The following is a 23914-nucleotide window of genomic DNA, read 5'->3' as shown; positions in this document are numbered from 1 at the left end:
AGATCATTTACACAACATATTGATCAAGAGAATCGCTTATGAATTTTTAGTTTCAAAATACTTTTCATTGTAAAGTCTTTTCATTTCACCAAACTCGTGTAGGCAAGAGTAGGCTGAACCTCTTCCTGTTTTACAGATAAAGGGGTTGAAACAGACATGTGGACATCCCTGCTTTAGCTGGGCCTGCAGGGTGAACTGATGTGTGCTGCCTTCCAATGATCAAATGATTAAATTTATTCATAATAATAGTACAAAAATATGGGTGAGAGATTTTCCATGCAAAAGCATAGATGGAATAGAAGGATCAAGGGTGGCATGGGAGAAAAAATTACCCACTGGAAATGAGGGAACCCATGACATTGAAGCTCACATTTAAAGGCTTTTTAGTAGGATTTTAAGTAAATTTTGCTGATTGCAAAACAGCATTTTGTGCATGTTGTGAGCCTCCATGAAATCACAAGGCTTGCTTTCTTAGAATCCAAAACAGGGCTTCCCCAGAGGTGTTTGATTTTAAAAGACAAATTTTTTTTTTAAATAATAAATTTTACTTTTATATTCCCCCATACAACTGCACATGCCCCATTCTGACCCCAATCCCTCCCCTCCAGGCCCCCACCCCCCAAAAAGTGTCTCTGGTTCATAGTTTTAAAAGACAAATTTTGAGCCCGTGCTGGGTCCTGGGTGCTGGGTGTCATGCCAGCTACTACGAGGCCATTTGATGATTGGGGTTTCCCATCTGCCCCCTTCATATGTGCGGGTTTCTCGAGAGTCGTGGTTACATGAAACGCCCCTCTCGGGCTAGGTCACTGACCTTTCATTTCTGACTTTCATCCTCTCGTCCCACTGTCCTGTGTATGCACAGCGAGTGAAGGACGAATCTCTTCTGCTGAGGAGGAGCTAATTCTAGAAGGTACGGCTTCTCCCATCCTGTCTCAGTCATTGATCACGTAGTGTTGCATGAACCTGCAGCATGGTTAAACCAACATGTGATCTTTTTAAAAGAGAAATTGCTTTAAAAGTGATGGTGCTGGGATGGACTCAAACCTTTGAGTCTATCCACTTGGAACAAGTGGTTATAGCGGAGGCAGAAACAAACAAGGACATTTCCTGATTTCACTCCTGGTGGGGATGTTGTATCGGCCTCTGAGACTTTCCTCTTAGCAGCGTGTGTGGAAGGAGTGAAGCCGCTGCTGGGGAATGTATATGGTGGTTGAGAACATGGACTTTGGAGCCAGGTGCTCCTGGCTACCAGGTCCTGTGTCTACACTTCTTCTGTGGCCACGAGTGTCTTATTTCACCTTTTCAATAGTGTCTCGACTTTCTCATGAATATTACATTTAGACAGCGTGTCTAAAGCACTCAGCATAATGCCTGGCACATAGTAAATGCTCATCCAATGTTATCATTAAAAAAAAGCCCCTATTTAAAGAAGGTAAAATTTTTTTTAATGTATGTTCTGTTCTTGGTAGAGGCAGATATGGGCTAATATTTCCTTTAGAATGCAACTCTTTACTGGGGATTTGCAAATTATCTCCATGGCTTTACAAACTCTGTTATGTGTATTTTTTAAAAAAATTATTTTATTTATGCATGCAAAAGCTGGGGTGTAGGCCAGCGGTGGAGGGGGGGGCGGGCAAGGGGTGAGAGGATTCACCAGAGAAAGAGTGGGGAGCAGAACAGGTGGATCTACTGAAATACACTGCTGAGGGGAGCAGCAGGCAAGACAGGAGAGGTCTGCTGCACCATGTGGGTTATCTCCCTGGCCGGGGATCGAACTCATTTCCTCAGTGGCTGGTGATAGCTTGATAGCCCTGAGACTTAACCCCTGTGCCACCAGGGAGGCCCCATTATGTGTATTTTGTATGAATATATCTTTTATCCTCTGGAGAATTTTTGATTCTCAAAAGGGGCTCATAGGCCAAGAGGAAGAAACTACTGCCTGGAGAAGTCTCCCCGTGTGTGTGTGTGTGTGTGTGTGTGTGTGTATAAGCACACATGACTGTTCTTTGTGTATATGATATGCCTTAGGGTAACTAGATGAGATGGCTGGTATTTGACTGGTTTTGACCCATAAAACAAATTCCGATTCATATAGTTCAAGCTGATAGTTGGTGACACTGTTAAGAAACATAACCATATCATTACGAGAAAAATTATAGTGATCATACTGACTATAGCTTATTTTCCTATGTTATTTATCAAAGCCTAGCACGCTACAACTCGCCAGGCATCCTTGGACCACAAGTAATGATGTTAATGCTGCGGACGGTATTATGGAATCGTCTTGAATTTTCGCTGGGGACTTCCTGGAGGCTAAGAATCATTTCTCTGGTCCTCTTGTGATCCAAGGGACTGCTGCTGGGATTATCTGCTTAGTATTTATTCCACGTTGAATTCATTGAGTGCATCGCTCTGGGGAGGAGGAAACGCCTGGACGTGTTTTCTCGGGCAATCAGAACAGCAGTGTTCTCTCCGCAAGCAGAGCTCGCGGTCGCGGGGAGGGTTAACCAGAGCTGACACACAGGCACAATGAAACCAGAGCTGCAATTACAAAGTGGGGCAGATGTAGGAGGCCAGGTTTCCTGGCCCATTTTCCAGTTTCCTGCCTGCAACCTGCAGGAGAGGAAGCCACATGTTACTGAGTCTGAGAACTGAAGGGCGACGTGCTTCCAGCCAGAGTCAAGCTCGGCGCAAACAGCACGGACAACAAAACAATGACAAAGAAAGCGAGTGCTAGGGTGCTAGCCCAGAAATGTCTGGGAAGGAACAACCCCTCTGTTTAAAGAAAAAAATCACTGTCAGCAGAGGATCAGTTACGCGGAGACTGGGGGAGTGGCAGGTGGGGGGGACTTGGGGACTGTCTCGGTTTTAGAACCTCTGATGTTTGCAGCCCCACTCATCTTTCAAGATGGGGTCTGCTTTTGTAATACAGTTGGTTACCTGACGAGGTTCCCCAGCAGCGCCTGACTTCTCAGCCTATTTCCTGGGCACGTTGATATACGAGGGAGGTGGATGTGGCTAACCGAGGGCCTGTAATGAACAACAGCCTTGCTTGGGATAGCTGGGTGACCAGTTGGCTGCTTTGATCTAGCAGGCTTGTGTTCCTTTAACTGCCCAATAAAATTTTGTCTGATGTTTTCAAAGAAGAGATTAAATGGAGATGTGAATATTGGAGACCACAGATGGGACCCTTGATTTGTGGGGCTACCTGAGGAGCCATGTGGGGAGATGCAGGCCTAGAGGAGTCAACAGCTCATCTCTCTCCTGGGGAGGAAAAGAGGAAAAGAAACTGATTCTGTCTGGGCTATTTAGCCCCCAAGAGAAGAGTCTCTGAGATCAGATAGATCAAGCTCTACTTTATGGGTAAAGAAATTGAGAGCCAATACCATACCCCTTTTTGTTGGATGTCTGTGGTTTGCCGGGTGCTGCATTGTAATTGCTGGGTGACACCAATTAAACAAAGACTAATAATAAATAGGTCTGTTTGTGGAAACCGCTGAAGGCCTCCTAGGAGGCCGGTCAGAAGCCCTGTTGAAGCTTAAGGCATACAGGACACTGAGCTTTTCCACACTCCATCTTATTTAAGTTGACTTGTTTCTCTCAGAGACAGAGAAGCAGGTGTGTGCTTCTGGGCCAGCCAATTGATTATTTGCTTACCTGTCGATTGATCGCCGCTTCTTCTCCAAGCCCAGGAAGAACCATCTCTGTCCCAGGAAGTTTGGGGACTGGCCAAATCAGGGATGGAAGAAGTACTGGTGTGAGGCATCCCACTGGGCATCATCAGCTCCTTTCCATCCAGGTGTGGGCCTGGTTTGAAAATGGGGGTGAGATAAGGCCGGCTTGGCAGTGGAGGGTGGTGTGGGAAGTAGGATGGAGGAGGGAGTCAAACGACCCAAAGAGACTTTCCCAGCCAGGGTCACTGAAGCCATCCACTTATTTTTCTGAAGGAAACTCGCCCATGTGAAAGTCACCAATGAATTACTTCTCATTTATCCAGAGACAATAGGGGTTTTAGGAGGAAGGGATTGGGGGAGGGCTGGATCACACATGCAATAAAAACAATAAAAACATATGTTGTGGCTAGAGTGGTTATTGGTGATTCCCTACCCCTACCCACCAATCTTTCTTTCTCCTGGGCATGGAAGGATTGTTACAAAACATTACAAATTTTAAAGGATAAACAAGTAGGCTGAGCCATACCTACTTTCCGTCTCTTTTCCTGTGTGCTTTGCTCTTTAGAAAAATGAATAATCTGTAGACACTCAGAGTGTGAATGAGAACACAAACCTTTGTTAATAGATAAAGAATTTTGAGGGACTTGAACTCTACAGCACAGATTAGCATTTTTCACATGCAATGGTTAACAAGAATTAAAATCTCTTGAGAATAAATATCACTAATCTTAATTCCACTTTCCAAAAACAATTTTAAAAAGACTTAGGAATTTGTAGGGGTTGAACAGTTAATTATCAAATGTTGTTCTTTTAATGCCTTAACATTATTCTGTGTTGATTTATTACAGACCTCAAATAATATGAAGTGTTGTTTCCCAATTCCTTGACTTTAGCACAGCGTTTGTTTTCTATGGTAACATGATTTCTGTCCTTTCTCTTGGACATAATAATATAATGGCACATACATATTAGTAGATGCTGTTCTACAAAGAAGTTTCAGAGAATTTTCAGGATGAAGTATGTAGATTATCCTCATCTCTTGAACCATGCAAAAATAAGCAAAAAGACATGTAGTTACTGAGCACCTACTTTGTTTATTTCTTATGTAGGGTTTTTTCCTTTCATTGGGCTCTCATTTCTAATGTTTGTTTTAAGGTGGATACTTTCTTAAGTTCCCACAATATACAAACTTGAGAAAACCAAGGATCATTCTGCCCCTAACTTCCTCCTCAGTGTAATTTTAAAAATGAAGCCAGGAACATGCAGAGAGAAGTGTTGGGTTGCCATCAATAGAAAAAAGAACAAATAGGTGGGTATCTCGACTTCTAAGAATGGAAGCAAAAACCTCATGTTTTGCATAGTCTGTGCAGCCTCAACTCACAATAGGACGTCTGGTGCCACCTTGTGGTAGACAGAAAGAATGCCCTCCTCCAAGAGGAGAATAAGGAGACTAAGAGGGGAGTAAAGAGGCATCAAGGGAAGGGGCATTCTGAGTGGCAGAGCAGATTTTATGGGGCTTGAAGTTTAAACAGTTTGCAGTAACGGTCTGTATACCCCAAATCCCTATTGTTAAAAATGCAGACTTACTAGGGTCCACAGGCTCTTGCAAAATGATGGCCTCTGAGGCATTAGCTTCTCTGTGAGTCTGTCTTGGGGGTACAGGTTCCAGGGACAAGAGGATACTGGCTGCCCTGGAGTAGACCTCACCTTCCCACCACCAGGCAGCCTGGCAGCTGCTGGAGGCTTGATGAAGCTTGAAGGAATACAGTAACCCTGGTCTTGGGTGATTTTCTGTTCTTCAGAGCCAAGTTGTCCTCTGGGAAAAGCGCAGGTCCATTCCATCCAGGTCCTCATGCTGGTTTTGCTTTGGTCTCTGCCATTGCTCTCCCCATGCCTGCCCTGCCTGCTTGCTCATCCTTCTCAGATTTGACCCAGCTTAAGGAAACCTTCTCCAACCAGCCTAATAGTGCAAGTTCCATGCATGTGGTGGGAGGCAGGATTACAGCCTGGTGAGGCTGTGCCATGTGTTCACCTCAGTTTGTTCTTTCATTTGCTTGGCAAATGTTTATTGGGCACCTACTGTGACCTGGCACCCATCTAAGAGTTGGAGATGATAATCAGGAGCGAAACAAAGGGCTGTGCTCACCAAGTCAACGTCCCAGAAAAACGTTTCTCAATCCAGTGGTGTGAAAGGACCCATTTTTAAAACCTCCAACACATTGTGAACTAGTAATTTTGTGAAGTATAATAAAAACAAATTACTAGGGAAATAAGGTAAAAAATAAAAAACAAAACAAAGATACCAAAGTACAAGCCCTGATTTTTTTATCATAGAATTAATGGGCTAAAATGACATTTAATAAATATAGTTAGAATAAACATAGTGGGAGAAGTACAAAAGAGTATATTTATTGAAAATGCATGTAAAAGCAATTAATGTAGACGATCATTATTAATCCTAGTAACTTTTTGTCATTTAGTCATTGTAATCAGACACAGAAGTTGTAAGTGAAATAGAGATTTCCCAGAGAATATATCCATAAGCACACATTTAACAGACACCATGTTTGTCAATTTCACTTTTAAAGTGGTAAATGGGCTTCTTCCTAACTAACCATTTTAATCTAGCTTGGAGAGAACAATGCTCCCTGCAGGGGAAATGTATATAAACTTTCTATATTTTGTTTTAATTGCACTCCAGGGAGAGAAGCCAGCCTCACAGAGGTCTGTTGATGGGAATGGAATAAGATTTTCAATCCCATTGCAGCAGACTCATGATACTAACTTTTTAACACGCCTCCAAAGTGAAGCAAGTATTGCCACTTATTAGAATTCATCTTCAATCCTTCATTAGATGCCAATTTCCACATTTACCCTCTGAAGTTGGTGGTCACATTTAATTCATCTTTTTCAATGAAGTCAATAGATTCCAGGTTTCTATGCATTTTCTGCAACGTTGAAAGCTAGCCTGCAGTAGCTCCATGTCATCATGGTCCTGCGCTGTGTGGCTTCCTCTCCTGCAGCTGGTGTCAAGAGAAGAATTCACTGATCACATGTGGATATGGTGACAGTGACAGATGCAAGTCGCTATACTCTTGATATCTATACTCAGACTGGTGAGCAGCAGAGTGTAGTGATCGATGCTGGTCCCATTGAGTAGACTTCTCCAGCTGGGCCTTAGTTTCCTCATCTACAAAATGGGGACACTAACTGCATTTCACTCATAGGGCTGTTCTGGGAATTCAGTGTGATAATGCAGGGAAGGTGCTTGGTGTGTATATAAAGGCTTAATAATACCCATTTTGTACAGAGAAAACAAAGATAAGGAAATAATTATAATTGGAAAGGCCAGATTAATGCACAAATGGCTGGCACTGTAAGTCCTCCAAGGACCTCTTCCTTGAGTATGTTTGCACGTGTGCACAAGTGCCAGTGACTTGCATTTGGGAGCATCGGGCAGCTTCAGGCTTCTGGGTCCTGCTCCCCTGTACTGGAGGCTGCTGTGTGTTACTGCTCACCCCTTCCTGGGTGTTGGTCTTGTTTCTCACTGTGGGCAGGGAAAGTGAAAGGCAGCTTTCACTTCTGTGGTGCAGGGTGATTATTAGACCCCCAGGGGCCAGAGGCAGTTAGTGCCCTTGACCGGAGGGAGGGAATTCAAGGCAGGAAAGCTGGGATGGTGCAGAGGGCGCCAGGTTCGAGCACCCTTTTTTTCCAGGCGCCAGCCCGAGAAGTGAATGAACTTCCGGTGTTCTGTGCATGCGTGGAGAACAAAAGAGCTGCAAACAGCGGGCCAGGGTGGAAAGTCACTGCTCAGAGTCAGTCTAAGTGTGTCTCCCTCTTTGGGTCAGTGGACAGGCTCCTTACTCTCGGGGCACCCCTGCCGGGTCTGTCTACCTCGCAGCTGCTGCCCCAACCAGGCAGGGGGTCCCCACGTGGGCTCCATGGCCAGCAGCCTGAGCTGTGTAGTCAGTCTGCTGTCCTTTTAGTGCCTGCTCTTCTCTCAGGTGACCCGGCAGCCCTCACCTGCCTGCCTGGCCTCCCCGCTCCAGGGCCACAGGGTCGATGGGTGTAGGAGCCCAAGGAAGGGTGAGCACCCTAGGGTGGTCTTTGCTGGATGGGAGGCTGCAGGATGAGCATTTTTCACCAGGGCCTCGTACACTGGAGTCAGTGAATATTGTTCTGGGATCTGAATTTTCTGCCAAAATTTAAACCTATTTTGTTCTTTCTTTTTTTGGCGGTAGTTGAAAAAGCAGAAACATAAGCATATTCCAAGTCACCTTATAACCAGTCACTCAATAGCTAGTGGTTCCCCCATCCCGCTTTTCATCGCCAATGTTGGGGCTCCTGCTTAATGAGCAAAGAACGGAGTGGATGCCGTCTCAAAATGAGACCTGCCAGCCAGGTGAAGCCACCCAGCATGCTTTGTGAAGTGCTTTCCTTGGTGCTTAAAAAATAATTGCAAGCATTTGACTAGCACTTACCTGCAGCAGGTGAGTTCAAATGCACGATTATTAACTCATGGTCGCTAACCCTGACAGCAGCTCTGTAAGGGAGAGAAGTTTATTTTTATCATTCTTCCCATTTTACTTTGGAGGGCATCAGCGCATGGAAAGGTGAAAGCAGGTGAGCGAAGCCCCGCAGCCAGAGTGGAACTGTGCTTGCATTTGAACCAGGGTGTCCGGTGCCCGAGTCTGCTCCGTCTCTCTGTATCACCTTCCAACTAGAGCTGTTTCTTGCCTCACCTGCTGCGAAAGGCAGAAAATAATTGTGTTCCAGTTTCCAGAGAAAACCTCTCTCTCGGTGATGTGATTCTCATTTTATGATGGAAGCTATTTTACAACTCGGTTAATTATAGATAACTGATAGTAAAATCATTCTTGTCTATAGATATGCAAATTCAGTTCTGTCATCCTGGCTCCCACCCCAGGGTGGCCTCCCTCCTGCACTCATCTCAGTGTTCCTCATCAGCAAATGCCTCTGTTATATGGATTCTTTTTTGAACGTGTTGTAATGTCTGCCTAGTTTTCTCCTTGATTAATGAGTAAAATAAAATCTTTAACGTGTTTCATGTTTATATCTGTAGGAGTGTCGTGATTTTACCCATTTTGAAAATTACTTTTTATTTATTTATTTTTGAAATATTTTATTTTTTTAAGTTTTTTTTTAAAGATTTATTTATTTATGCATACAAGAGCTGGGGTACAGGCCAGAGATGTGGGGGGGGTGAGAGGATCTACCAGAGACAGAGTGGGGAACAGAACAGGCAGACTGACTGAAATACACTGCTGAGGGGAGCGGCGGGTGAGTCAGGAGAGGTCTGCTGCGCCATGTGGGTTGCTCCCTGGCCTGCAGGGGATCGAACTCGTGCTGTAGTGGCTGCGGATTGCTTCATGGTGCTGTGCTTAACCTCTTGCGCCACCAGGGAAGCCCATGAAAATTGCCTTTTTTTTTTTTTTTTACAGATTTATTTATTTATTATACAAGCACTGGGTACAGTCAGAAGCGCAGGAGGGTGAGAGAATTCACCAGAGCCAGAGCGGGGAGCAGAGCAGGCAGAAGGACCGAAGTACACTGCTGAGGGGAGCAGCGGGTGGCAGGAGAGGTCTGCGCGCCATGTGGGACCCTCCTCCAGTGGCCGGGGAGCAGCCAGGGATCGAACCGGTGCTGCAGAGGCTGCGGGCAGCTTCGCAACCCAGCGCTCAACCGCTGCGCCACCGGGGAGGCCCGAAAATTACTTTTTAATGAAAGAGTTTCTCAAGCTCTTACCTTCTTAATGAGAGCCTCGCCCCCTCCCCTTGCACTGGCCCCAGACCCCCTCCCTTGACTGCACTGACCATGTCTCTCTACAGCCCTGTTTGTTCCCCAGCCCATAGCCACTGAGTCATCACTCTGGGTTACAGGTGGGCTATGTTCTCACCCTGGAGTGCAAGGTCTATGCGGATGGGGGTCTTCATCACTTTGGTTCACATTATATCTTGGCATAAAGCAGACAACCCCCAAGCCCACCAAAACTGAAAAAAGTGGGGAGAGAATGGAGTCTTGATGGGAGACAGTAGTATAAATACGTCTGACTCAAACGAACCAGCAACTTTGGAGAGGTTGTTGCCATGACCTTTTTTGAGCGTTGGAGGAGTTTCAATAACTCACCTGTTATGTAAAAGTCATTGGTTCATTTCCATGGGGGTGGAGGGTGTGGGGAGAGTAGAAGGAATGCATCTTGCTTGTACATTTTATTTTTTCATTATGTAAGAAATATGCAACTTGAGGACCTTATACCCAGTTTTGTTGTTTAAAGGAGGATCATATAAACATTTTAATAAAAATAATGAGTCTGCAGTAGGAACCTATTCATTTTCCCCTCCTCCTTTCAAAGGAGGTATGTGTACTAGTCAGATTTCACAAACTGTCTTACATGAGCTGACTGTGCGCCAGTGCTGAGCGATCGAGGCTTTCCCTGGCAAAGGCAAGGAAGCAATGGGTCCCAAGAGCAGGCAGCTGTGTTCTCTGGAGAGGTCTGCAGTGGTCTCCCTGGCCTCTGTGACTGTCCTCTTGGGTCAGCTCCTGTAGAAATGGTGAGAGACCAGCGAGAGGCCACTTGGCCCTGCAGGGGACAAGACTGAGGTGGAAGGCGTCAAAGGCCCACAGCCACCTCTTCTTGCAAAAGCATAATGTCTTTACACGTGGACTGACCCTCAACTAGAAAGGTGACCTTTGTGCACAAAATATGGCATTTAATGACCAATAAAATTCATACATGCCGAATCAGGTCTGGACAGAAGAACAGGACAGAGAAGCATTTTCTGGATTAGCAAGAATTTGATTTGGGAAATATTTTTAAAAGATTTATAAGCTTTTTTCCCCTATGGTCTGTATATTTTAAGCAGAGTTGTGGCAAGTCTATGGAATGAGGTTAGACTGATGAAACCTTTTAACTTAAAGCAGGCCTCCGTTTGCATAATAATGTATGAAGCATAAATCTCAAGTATCAACACTTTCTTGAACTTTTTATTTAATAAGAGCCAGAGTGTATTGTCTGAATCACTCACATTCCTTCTACTGGCAGCCAGATAAATTGGACTTTATTGTACCTGCCTGTTAAGACTTATTAGGGATTCTAGGCATGAAGGAATTCATTTAGACCAAAAAAAAAAAAGTCACTTGAATATTTTTTTCTGGCGAGCGAGAGATTGATTTGGGGGGGTTGCTGATATGTTTGGTGGTGGTGTCGGGCAGTCAGATTCCTCATCACTTTTTTAGAATCTTTCTTTTTTTTCATTGTACCCAGAGGGGGCAAAAATTCAGGCAGACAGAAGTGTGCTAGAACATGAGGCATGACTGTATGTGAAAACAATGTGTGTCAAAGATGAAACTTTAATGTCGTCGTAATTAAAATAAATTAAGGTTGGAACTAGAATCAAAGAAACAGTGAGACCCTTAAATGGAGAGACCCCAGCAGAGATGGCGGGGGATGTCCCCTAGCCCCGCTCCCTCCATGGACTCGCCCATTTTTTTCACTGGCCAGGATGGGTGGGAGTGTCCAGAGCCACCTTGGACCCCACAATCTATCCCAGAATGACTGCCAAGTGTGTGTGGGATGGGGCTTGGGCGTGAGGGTGAACAGCTCTTTCTAGTCTGATAAGCTTACAGGAAAAAGCTTTAGCGAGTCAGTCCTGAGTAACCGTGGCTGGGTCCCCAGCAGCAGGGCCTGTGTGAGCGCGCAGTCATCGAAACCTGGAGCGGCTGCGGTGGAGGGGTGGCTGGCCAGCGCGGCCAGCTTCAGTCAGGAGTGGCTCGATGCCTTGTGGCCTCCCGGGGAGCCACGTCATTCACAGTGAACCCTTTGAGTCACCCTCCATCCTGGTTGTAACCTGACTGACACCTATGAGAGAAGTGGAGGGGGAGGGTCACAGTTCACAGCTGTCAGCTGAGCTCTGCTGGTGTCTGAGACATTTATTGGGGGTCGGGGGTTGGGGGATACTGGGGGAGCCCTGTGAATACCTAGTCCCCAGCTCCTTGCCTTCCCTTGATTCTATTCCAGAAATCTGGGAGTCCCTGATTGGGGGTGGGGAGTAGGGGTGGCCTCCCTGTTCCCACCATTTGCTCTTTTGCCTTTTCCTCTTAGCGCTCTGGCCTCTCCTTGGCCCGCGACCGTGGCCAGCACAGCCGTGGTCACCGCTCGGCCCGCTCCTTGCCTTCTGTGTAAACACCCGGTCAGCCCGCCCCCCACATTTAGGAGCATGCCCCTTCATGTCTGGACACACCTCACGATGCTAAATGGAAGCTCTAGCCTGTAACGATACCGGCACCCGGTAAAGAGAGAAGGCCGAGAAATTTTTTAGCAGAGACATTGGGCGTCCCGTGCTCTGTGGTTGCTGCAGCGGTGCCGAGTGAGCTGTCCCGGAGCCCCCGGCTTGCATGGGCACTCATTTTTCTCCTGGTCGGTGCAGGGCTGCTGTTCAGCCTGCAGGTCCTGGGACTTGGCTCTGGGCTTCAAGGTGAGCTCAGGTTGACAACATGAGTCAAGACCTGCAAGAGCACAGGAGGGAAAGTGCAAAGGTGGCGCCTCTGAGAACTCGGCTCAGAGTCAGCTGGTTGTCACTTTACTGAACATCCCCTTGACCAACTCAGATCCCACAGCCAGACCCACGTGTGGTGGGTCCTCTACCCCTCCAGGGCACCACGGCCTGGGCACTTGAACGAGGCAAGGCGTGAAGGACTGAGAAGTTTGACCGAGTCCACCACTTGAGTCCTTGTAAGTTATGGCCGGAAAGCAAGGCCCCGGTCCCCAGGCTCACAACCCCGTGGAAAGAGGGTCTAGGGCACACAAGCAGCTCCTGGGGGGTGGAGGAGTCATGTAAAACATATGCAAGTATTTCCACTGTCCCCCCTGGAATGGGATGGTTCATGTCACTAACAGGTAGGGCAGGGCGAGGGGGCGGCCACTTTCCTAGGTGTCCAGCAAGCCCCAGGCCCAGCCAGCAGCCCCTTCCCACCAGCCCTCAAACCCACGGGGCTCCCTCCTGCCTTCGGAGCAGCTTCCCCTGTAGCCACTTAGCGTTTCTAAGATATTTTAAAACTCACTGCCTGAAGCGTTTGGCCAAGAAAGCACTAAAGAATTCGAGACAACTGTTAGCAGCTCTTAGAGCCAACATGGGAAGAGTCTGTGGCTCATCCTCAAGCGATCAGCGATCGGCGGGGTGGTTCGCATTAGGGGCCAGCGGCCAGGCCAGCGCGTATCCCGGCAGTGCTGACGGCCCTGCTGAGAGGCCGCGTGGTTTGGGCCCAACCATACAGTGATTTACTGTCTCGCAGACTGAGTGGCCATTGCGGTGAAGATTGATTTCTGTCAAGAGTATCTTTTTTTAAGAGGCTGTAAATAAAATGCTCGGAGGGTATGTAGAGAACATTCCTAGCTGCTCTCCTTCCACTGAGAAATGCACTTTGCTCAGAGAAACAATAAAATGTGTTCTTTTGGCTAGACTTGTGAAAGGAAATAAATACTCACTGGATGGCCAGGTATTCTCAAATCCATGCCCTTAGGGGAAGGGAGAAAAAATAATTGTCAGAATCTGAAAGCTGCTCCTTTAAGAGGTCTGGATGGGAGGATGATGGAGTTGATCAAAGTATTGGTACAAATAACTCTCCCGGAAGCAATTATTCTGACTTCCAGGTGTCCGGAGTTGAGTGTTTTTTTTACTTCTCTCTCTTGGCCTCCCCCTGGCTGTACCTTAGAACTTCAGGACACGCCAGTGGAAGATCCACTAGTCCTTTCTGGCCCTGTTTCCCTCTGCACATCTTGTCTTTAAACTTAAAACTTCTCTCCATGCCAGGGGCAGCTGTCCACACTTTGGTTTTGCCTGGTTGCACTCTCCTCTTGCACAGCTCAAAACCGAGGGCATTTTGTAGATCCAGTTATCACAGCTCTTTCCTAATTTAACAATTGTTGATGAACTAAATGGATCATTGTTGTTAGAATCAGTGCCTTTGCTGTGAAAGTCCTCCATTATCTGAAGTTGAGAAACTGCCTGGGGAGATGGGGAACAATTTCTTTGAGAAGGTCCATTTGAATGGGCCATGACGGATGAGTAGGAGTTCCTCAGGCTCCAGAGCTAGGCAACAGCGTTTTAGGCAGAAGGAACAGCACTTACAAATCCACACCAGAGTCAAAGGAAAAAGATAATATTTCAGGTTTTCCTCTCATGGCAAGAAAAAAGTGGTTTTTTCATCTCTGCTCTTGCAGCAGTGGGGTTTCATCCACAACATGATGAATGCCTGGAAAGTGAAGGGATCTTGAACTGGCAGTTCAAGACTAATTTTTTTCCGTTCCACAAACATCTACCTGTTGGGTGCCAGCTATATTCACGCGTTTCCTGGGCTGGCATTGTTCTGGGAATGCAAAGAGCAAGCCAATGTAGTCCCTTCTCTAAGTGCATGCTGTCATTACACTGACCAGTGTTGCTTGATCTCATTGCCCCAGGGCCCTGGACTCTGGGCTTACCATGGGGTCTAGCATTTCACAGTCAGTGATGGACAGGAGACAGGCCAGCAAAGGATTTGATGAGTGAGTGGAAACAGACACAAGTGTGAATTGAATGGAGACTGATTCTACAAGTGTGCAGTTTACTAATTTATTAATTTTTTTTTTCCACATTCTTCCCAGTGCAGCCCCCTCCCCGTGGGGATGGGTGTGGCAAATGCAAAGATCCTGGGACTTCCCTCTATTTCTGAATTGGGGCTGCTGATGAGGCACCTGACTAGAGTGGCCTGTTGGGGTGGATGTGAAAACGACTTTATAGGTTCCCTGGGGGAGGAGAGGGAGCTGAGGTGCACACCCCAAAGCCCTTCCCGCACATGGTTGGCACCTGCTCTGAGGCTCTGACTGGCCGCTTCCTCCCCAGGTATGGAGAGTGCAATCACGCTGTGGCAGTTCCTGTTGCAGTTGCTGCTGGACCAGAAACATGAGCACCTGATCTGCTGGACCTCCAATGATGGTGAATTCAAGCTCCTCAAAGCAGAAGAAGTGGCCAAACTGTGGGGACTCCGAAAAAACAAAACAAACATGAACTATGATAAGCTGAGCAGAGCCCTGCGATACTATTACGACAAGGTAAACCTTTGAGCCTCTGTGAGGCAGTTTTGGGGAGGGGGCCCCTCAGCCTTCTTGTTTCCTTGAGGAAAGGAGCTAGTAGTGCACTATGGGTCGAGTTGGAAAATGTAGTAGAGGTGATTAGTGTAAGGTGGTGGTTGTTGAGGGGAACTGCGCTTTTGGGATTTTTTTTTTCCTGGAAGTCCTTTGGGTGCTACTGTGGGTCAGATTTTTGTCCTACTACATTTTCATCTGTAGTTGCTATAGAGCTTGGCTAACAGTAGAAACTAGGGGTCCTCTCTCGTGGCCTAGGAGTTAAAGCTCAGTGCTATCACCACCATGAAGGCCCAGCACAACAGCCTGATTTCGATCCCTGATCAGGGAGCTACCCACATGGTGCGGCAGGCCTCTCCTGTCTCACCCGCTGCTCCCCTCAGCAGTGTATTTCAGTCAATCTGCCTGTTCTGTTCCCCACCCTGTCTCTGGTGAATCCTCTTATCCCCCACATCTCTGGCCTACACCCCAGTTCTTCTATATATAAATAAATAAAAATAAAATCTTTAGGGAAAAAAATCCAGAAATCAGAGGTAGGGGTACCCCAGGGCCTCCTCACAGGGTCTTGTGTGACAATGAACGGTGACATCTACAAAGCCTGTTATCTTTGTGGTGTGCCCATCATTCAGAAACGGGCCTTTCCCTGGAGGATGGCCGCTTGGGCAGCTTGTTGAACAAATCGGTGCCTCCGACTCCTCCTTTATAAAGTGTGAGTCATAATAGTGCTCCCTCAGGATAGTTGTGAAGACTAAATGGGCCTGAATACGGGAGGCATTTAGAACCAGGCAGGTGCCTGGGGTTTGCAACTTTGTGGGAAACTTCCCTAATTAAATAAAAAGCCATCTTCATTTTGAAGTCACAGTGATGAGTCAGTGCTTTGTTAAGTGATAACAGGACAGAGCTGCCAAAGCCAGGACAGTTAGGGTGAGTTTTAATGCATTTCTGGAACAGTAGTTAATGTGCCTGCTAGGGAGGAATCATTGCTATTTAGGGGTGATGATTTCAGGCTAGTAATGGTTGACCCTCTCTGTTTGAATGTGTTGTTGCTGAAAATTGATTTAACCTCATAGACACAAAGACGTGGATTCCTAGTAAGGGTAAGCTTTTGTTCTGAATTTACTGTTCATATTGAAAGGTGAATTAAAAACTGATTTAAATATTAGTTCCCAGTCTATATTTAGTGCCTTCTATCTGCCAGCCTCTTTGGAATTCTAGACAGAAGGATTATACATTTCAGGAAATGGAGACATCATTAATTATAAAGTGTTCCTTTATATGATCGTAATTGCATATGATTATGTCATTGAAATGTTAAAGGTGCTTTCCTTTAATGTGGCAATTAATTAATCCTGGCTTAATGCAGAGTCCTACTAAGATGGAAAAGCACTTCTTGCAAATTGCACTGTCTGAAAGCCTCGCAGATGGTTTATTGTTTTGCATTTTCCCCCAGGTTCTAAGTTACACAAAGGAAACTGGGGCCCTCTGAAAGAAAACAGTCATTTTTGCCTGCTGGCAGGATGCCTAAAAGTCTCGGCTTTGACATTAAAAATTTTTTTTTTCCATTGTTTTAAGTCATCAAAGAAAAGGAGTCCTGCCTGAGTGTCTGTGACTTGGTTTCACCTCTTCACACGTCCCGGGCACTGCGGTTCGGATGTGTCTCTTTGCACAAACGGAAATAATTCCTTAAAAGATGAGCAGAACCCCCGCGGTGTGGACTGCACCTGATCCCCCTGGGGCACATTTCTTAAATCTCTAGAGAAGCAATTGCAGAGCCTCAGCCAACTGGCTTTAGTACTACTTCCTATGTTTGAGGCGCTGTGCTGACGACTTCCTACCTTCCTGGCCTTGAAGCCACAGCAGCCCGGGAGACAGTCCCGCTGGCACCTTGTTCTTCCACACGAGGACATGGAGCCTTTGATGGGACCCTGCCCAGGCCCTGCAGCCTTAGAGCCAGGATCTAAGCCTGGCTCGTCTGCCCACATTGTCTGCTCACACGCCCTGTCTTCCTGGTCACTCATTTCCTTTACCTTGAACATCTGAGTCTCAGGCAGGCAACCAGCAGCACCAGGGTGACTGTAGCCTTAGACATTCTTGCGCATTAGGAGGAACGAGTCTTTGGGTGCCAGTGGCCGGTGGGAGCTGCTGGCTGCTGTTTTCTTCTATACGTTCTATTGGGGCAGGGGGAACCTGCCTTGGAGCTGCCACCTGGTGCTGGTGAGGGCAGGAGTGTCAGGCAGGCTTGGCTACCAGGAGAGGACAGTGCTCCCCATGCATACAGTTGAATGTGCATGTACACAGTGCCCGCTGTATACAGTCTGTATGCATGTGAGAGTAAATGCCATCACACGTTCGACTCTTTCTTGTGAAGTAGTCTCGAGTGATAAGAAAGTGAGCTCATTAGATGCCTAGTATGTTTAAAAAGAAGAGGAGGAAGAAGGAAGAAGAGGCGAGGGGTGAGGGAGAGCAAGAGAAGTGGATAGGGCCTCCCTGGTGGTGTAAGGGGTTAAGACAACCGATGAAGCTAACTGCAACCACTGCAGCGCGAGTTTGATCCCCGGCCAGGGAGCTACCCACATGGCACAGCCGACCTCTCCTGCCTCGCCCGCTGCTCCCCCTCAGCAGCATATCTCAGTCAGTCCACCTGTTCTGCTTCCTACTCTGTCTCTGGTGAATCCTCTTACCTGCTCCTCCCACCTCTGGCCTGTCCAGTTCTTGTATGCATAAATAAATAAGTCTTTATAAAAAAGAGAGAGGTAAGGAGTGAAGAAGAGGTAGAGAAGTGGCAAAAATTTACAAATTTTCCTGTAGGATAGCCCCCCAAAACTTATTTGGGGATATATTCTCAGACCCCTAGAGGATGCCTGAAACATGGAGAGGACCAAACACTGTATGTGCTGTGTTTTATACGGACTGTTGGCTTCAGACCAGAGCAGTTATTTCAACGACAAAATGAATTTATTTATTTGGAAATAACAGGAAAGAGGAAAGATTGGAAAGCCCAAGTTCACGGCAAGACCCTTATGCAGGTCCCTGAGTCCAAGGCTGACCCTCCCCCATTCCCCAAGCCAAACTTCTGCGGGGGGAAAGAGCGTCTTCCTGGCAGAGCTGGGGTCTTTGGCTCTGCAGTGAGCCGGTCACACAGGTGCGCTCTCTTCTTCTGGCCCTCGCTTCCCTTGAACAGGATTTCTGTATATTAATGTTTGCGTGACATGCCTCTGATAACATTTAATTGATGATAAATTAGGCCCCGGGAATGATTATAATAATGCAATAGAGCTGTTATAACAATATAAGTAACAAAAATTTAGTGCATCTCCTCTCTCTCTCTCTCCCCCCCCCCCCCACCAAACCATCAGACTTTTAAACTGCCAGAATTTGACAATGGGCAGCTGAAACTGAGGGCAGCAAAGCCGCAGATGAGTAGGGAACTACTATATTTTATACTTTGTGATGAATAGTTCATTATTTTTATGGTACATGTTATATTTTTAGCTCATTCCAGAATATTAGAAATGGGCAGAGGGAAGAAAAAGTAGAAAATGTGTGCAAAACTTTGCAGAAGGCATCAAAGGAGAATAGCAGGGGCTAGTGGTGTCAGGTGGGGCCAGGGCCTTGTACTCATTGTTCCTCAGAAAAAAAAAAAAGCATCATCCGGCCGGGTATGGGGCCTCCCACGTTGCCATAGCCTGCTGACAGCTTGGACCACAGGCTAGATTGTCTGACTTTGACTCCAGCTCCAGACTGTGGTTGCTTTGCCTAATTCCTCCTGGCCTCATCTTCCTTTTCTGTAAAGTGGGTATCAGTACAGTGTCTGCCATTAGCTGGGGGTTACCTGAGGTAACGCAGTGCTGAGAACCGCGCCCACACACATCGGTGCTGTGAAGTATTAGCCAGAGTCATAACACAGGTGCTGTTTTCCTTAGTGATGATTTGAAAGATCCAGACAGAAGAGAGAAAATTAGGACTTAGCCCTCATTCCTGCACAGGCACAGCATGAAGTACGGGTGGCCACACTCTGGATCGGAGTTTTTTTTTCACCCATGACCTTCCCAGGAGCACCTTGTGGTCCTTCTTAAAGACTGAGGATGGTGGCCACAGTTTCTTTTATCCACTTACCTATTTTAATATCATTAGACTCTTCTGAGCATTGAATTCCTGAGCTGCTTTCATACTTCAGCGATGATGCTTCCTGGCCTTGAGTCAGGATGCACAGATGGGGTGAGTCTCCATCTTCCCTGTGACCCCGAGTGACCAGCATGAGCTTTACCTTCTGCACCGTCCGGCTTAGACCCCGACTGTCCCCCACCTCCGAGTCTCAGTCACCCATTGGAAAGAGGGCGTCAAAGCAGCACCCTTCCCGGTTGGGTGTGGAGGGATCAGAGACCTTGTAGACAGGTGCTCAGCACACGTCAAGCACCTGTAAGGGCTTTCAGTAAGTGCTCATGATTTCCATTGTCTGTGCATGACGTAACAGTGCTCTTGTTTAAAGAGCTGTCTCCTCACCACACTGTCCTCACCCTGCTCTTCTGGTTTACCCGCTTTTGTTGCTCTGGGGCCTGTCCAGGATCTGGCACTTCCCAGCTGCTCAGTAAATGTTAAACGAATGAACAAGTGGATAATACAAGGAAGTGGACACCACCCAAATACGAATCACTCACTTCTGTAATGAAAGTTCATATTAAACAAATGCTAAACTTAAAAACAAACAAAGCGTTGCCAATTTTGGTTACCATAGTGTGTTAGTTTCCTAGGGCTGCTGTAACAAACAACAACCAGGTGGGTCCCTTAAAAGAGCAGACACTTAGTGTCTTGGTTCTGGGTAGTGGCTCCCCACTTTGCCTCTGTCTTCACCTCGTGTTCTTTCTGTGTGTCTCTGTGCCCAGATCCCCCTGTATAAGGAGGCCAGAGCTGTTGGATTAGAAACCACCCTAATGACCTCCTCTTACATGACTGACCTCTGTTGTCAAATAAGGTCACAGCCACAGATTCTAGGGATTAGGACTTCATTGTTTCTTCTGGGGGGACATGCCTCCACCTGTAACATGTATACACATTTCAGACTCTGCCCAGCTTTCATTTAGAGTTTCAAAATTACACACAAAGGGAGAGCTTCGGAGAGGAAGGTTTGAGTCCATAAATGCTAATGGCAAATCACTCCTCATGACGTGACCAGCAGCTGGAGCCCACGGAGGTTTGAAGCTGGATTATACGACAGGCATGTCACGGTGCGCCCGGCTTGGGACGGCACCGAGCTGGTCCCCAGGGTGGAAACAAAGATGAAGAAGAGTCTGCTTTGGAGGGATTTGGCATCCTTAGGGATTCAGCAGGTGCCTGACCTAGAGGGGCAGACAGTCTTCTTAGTAAGTGACTTAAACAGGAGGAAACCAACCTTGAAAGCTCCCGCCCTAGGCTGGCAGTGTCTGCTATGACTGTGCTTCTATGACTGTGCCACACACGCTGTGTTTCTGGGGATGGCCCCTGCCTGTGTATCAGCAGAGGCTGGAGGGTCAGTTTGCAGCTGAGCACTGCCAAGGGCCTGCCTTCTACACTGGCAGCTTCTGATGAGGGTACTGGGAAGACTCAATTCAATTCCAAAGAGGAGTGACCCCAAGTCCTGGAGGCAGCCCTGGTTATTCCCTGAGCCTGAACCAGAGGCCTCTGTTTGGCTTGGAGATGGTCAGGTGATGGGGGAACTTGTGCATGAGCCCCTGAGGGGCACAGACCAGAGCCCACAGGCACGATGCCTGGGCTTCTCACCATCAGCCCCTCCAGCCAGCTTACGGGTGGGTTTGCTCATTATGATTCTAGTGAACTGAATTTTGGTGTAGGATTTGTGGCTCCTCCCCCCTAAGTTTTAAACTGAGTCTCCCAGAAATATGTCTATCAGGTGATGTGCTCAGGATCTCTTTCAGAGAATTTATTAACAACTCTGTTCCATTCCTCAACAGGGTCAGACAGATTTGCCTTTTAAATCTCTCATCTTGGGGTAGAGACGGAGGGGTCTAGGCCCAGAACATGCCTGTAACTGATCCTGTAACTGCCCACACACCTTATAGGCCCACGTCTGAGGGGCTGAGGAACCACTGCATTCAGAGCATGTGGTTCTGGAATAAGTTGCGGTGGGTTTTAGCTTCAGATCTGTCTCCAGTTGACAGGCCCCCGTCTTTCACCTCCGCCTTTCCTTTCATCATCCCGCCATTACTTTCAGAACACCCCCCCCCCCCTCCTGGAGTGACTCAGCAGCTGCTCCGGAGACAGACATCAAGCCAGTGTTCACAGTGCATCATATAGAGCTCAGCTCGGCCTGGTGCTGGCCCCTTCTAGTCAAGAAGGCTGGAGAGGTCAAGACCTCTGATCTGTCAGGTAGAATGAGAATGAGGTCTCCAGCCTGGAAAAGCTTGGGACAGGAGACCCCAAGAAAGGGAACAACATGTGCAAAGGCCGAGAGGCGTGAAAGAGTTTGCCTTGCCGCGCTCCTGCCTGCCTCTGACTACAACGGTGTTTCTTTTCACCCACCTTCTCCCTTTGCAAAGCAGCTCTCCCGAGACTGCTCACCTGGGACGACACAGGCCTCTCTTTTATGAAACCCGTCCCTCTTAGGAGGGGCAGCTCTTCCTGCCTGCTTGTGTCTGTGCAAGCAACCTTTACTTTTCTCTGCCTTTTTATAATGCACCTAGCCTCTTGGATATCAAAAAATTTTGCCTTTTTCAAGCATGGGCTACTTCTTAGGGCGTGAGGGAGAGATGAGGTTGGAAGAGAGAGTGGGAATTGGAATGTGGAGAATATCCTGTTAAAAGAGAGAGAACTTTACAGTGAGGGCCACGAGAGCGAAAGGGCAGAAGCAAGAGTGTCACAATCCTATTTGCATTTGAGACAGAAAAATCTTTGTCTCCTCTTATTCTTGGCATTTCTGATCTTTTGGCTGGTTTCCGCAAATTCATTTCTCCCTGCTGCTGGAGTTGGCATCGTTGCACCTTCAGCCTCAAGTCCTGCATGTGCCTCTCCAGAACTACCTGGGGTAGAGAAGGAAAATGTGGGAGTCCGCAGCTTGCAGACCCGGGCAGCTGTCTTCTGCTCTCAGGCAGCTGAAGCCACAACTCTAGGTTGCTGCAGAAGGAGATCTGGAAGCTTACACAATCCCTCATCCTTTTCCATCCAACAGAGCTTTTGTCTTTGTTGTTGTTGGCGATGAACAGCCATCCCAGAGGGAGGCTGAATGCTCTGCCAGCTCCCTTCTCATCAGAAGATTGAAATGGCGATATGATGAAAAATCCTCCTGTCTCCACAGCAACATCCCAGCTTATCCTTGCAATGCACCAAACAATCTTGACTTAATTGGAAGGGTTTTAGGGGAGAACAGTCAAGGCAGAGTCATTGGCAACACATTCCTGGAAGTAGACTGCATCACCTTCTTAACATAATTGGATAATTCGTTTTAAATTGGGTGTGCAATCACAACAGGAAAATTCGTATTAATAATACATAGCTGAGCTCTAACGCCACTGCCAAGAAACCTGGGCCTGGCAGAATTCTTTAATTCCCCCAAAATAAATTTTGCAAAGATAAAATGATGTATTGTCTGTCAGAGTGGAGAAAGAACAAAAGTCCAATGAGCTTTTGTATTCTGAAACTTTCTAGAATACCATTTTTGGTTGCGGAATTCCACCGAAGACACCTCGCGCCTGGACTCCATTCAGGAGCGTTTTATGTGTGGCAGGTGCCCACCTGGGTCTGAGTGTTGAAGGCCCAGCGTGTCTTCTTGGGTGTCTTGTTTCCCTTCTTGTCTTGCCTGCTGCTCAGATGGTTGGAGATACAGCAGACAGCAATTGGGCTCTGCCTGGTGGGGGCTGTGGGGACAACCCAGGTATCTCTTGCAAGGTGCTGGAAGCTGCCTGGAAACCCACGGGGTATCCAGTTACCTTGTGGGTCAGTTGGGTCCCAGTGCCCTGAGAGCAGCTGGCACTGGGGCGGGGGGGGGGGGCGCCGGCTGCAGGAGGAACCCTGCATGTTGGTGGGGGTGCAGTCTGTCTTGCAAATGCTTCCATGCCAGCTTCCCTGTGGCACTCAGCGTTCCCCCAAATAGGACAGTTGCTAAGAGACATCCGGAGTCTTGGGAGCACCTTCAGTGCTGTTGATGAGGCTGCTGTGCCGGGTGCTTTGCTGCCAACACGCCGGCAGCCGGGCCAGATCCGCTGATGCTAGGCTGTTGTCCAAGCCCACACCACTGTGCCTGCGTGGTGTTCCTGCTTCTGGGTCGCTAGCTGCACAGGACTCAGTGTTTGTGTAGACAAACTGACAAAACCCCGGCATTCACATCACACCACCCACCACCCACCACCCACCCACCGGCCCAGCTGCTCCTCTGCTCGGCCTGCCCCCCACCCCCTGCCTGTGCACCAACAACCGTTCTCTCAGCTCCCACCCTGGGGAGGGGACACTCACGCGCAGGGAGCATTGCTCTTGAGCCAGGCACTGAGCTGGATGTTTTTACGTTTATCGACTTTTCTTACATGAGAAACACCTGTTGTCCTGCTCGGAATTGGGCCCATTTTAGAGGCGAGGAGACTGAGCCTGAGAGAGGCTCATGACAGGTCCAAGAGAAGCAGCTGTGAGCAGCAGAGCTGGGACCAGGGCTGGAGCCTGTGCCCAGGACTGTGATTTTGGCAGGGCACACCATGGGGAGCCCTCTGAGCCCAAACCTAGATCACACGCTGCTGATGTCACTGATTATACCCTCCAGGCAGGCAGAGAAGGCGGCATCAGCTCCCCCAACTTTGTTGTTTGTGACAACAATGGAAAATGCAAGCAGCATTCCCTGAGTCAGCTGAAAAGGTGAGGGGGTGGGTGGTTCTGGCAGCCTCAGAACAGCCCACACTTTCTGTGTCCAGATAAGGCTTCCCAAAGAAAGCCAGTGCAGAGCTCGGCACCCCTTGGCCTACAGGAAAGACTCCAGAACTTCACCATCTGGCCACCCCACTGCCTCCTTGCACCATCTGCCAGCTGCCGGCCTTCCTCAGCCTCTCCTCAGGCCTCCTTGTCCCCTGGGCACTCCCTCCTGCCTGCCCCTCCAGCTCAGTCTCTGCCTCACACCTCCAGCTGG

The 23914-nt window shown here is 47.8% G+C and overlaps 1 protein-coding gene across 1 annotated transcript in view; it reads left to right on the top strand.

Moving 5' to 3' along the window:
• ELK3 (ETS transcription factor ELK3) overlaps nt 1-23914 on the top strand; it is a gene marked incomplete at its 3' end in the record, with an annotated part of 62034 nt that overhangs the window by 12884 nt on the left and 25236 nt on the right. Inside the window, exon 2 of the mRNA XM_084254957.1 lies at nt 14573-14781. Coding sequence (XP_084111083.1) covers nt 14575-14781 — 207 coding nt within the window. The 5' untranslated portion in view covers nt 14573-14574. The remainder of the gene's footprint in view (nt 1-14572; nt 14782-23914) is intronic.

Source organism: Talpa europaea (assembly GCF_964194135.1).
Source record: "Talpa europaea genome assembly, chromosome: 15".
Taxonomy (NCBI): Eukaryota; Metazoa; Chordata; class Mammalia; order Eulipotyphla; family Talpidae; genus Talpa; species Talpa europaea.
The sequence above is the reverse complement of the archived record's forward strand: the minus strand, read 5'-3'. Positions and strand labels throughout refer to the sequence as shown.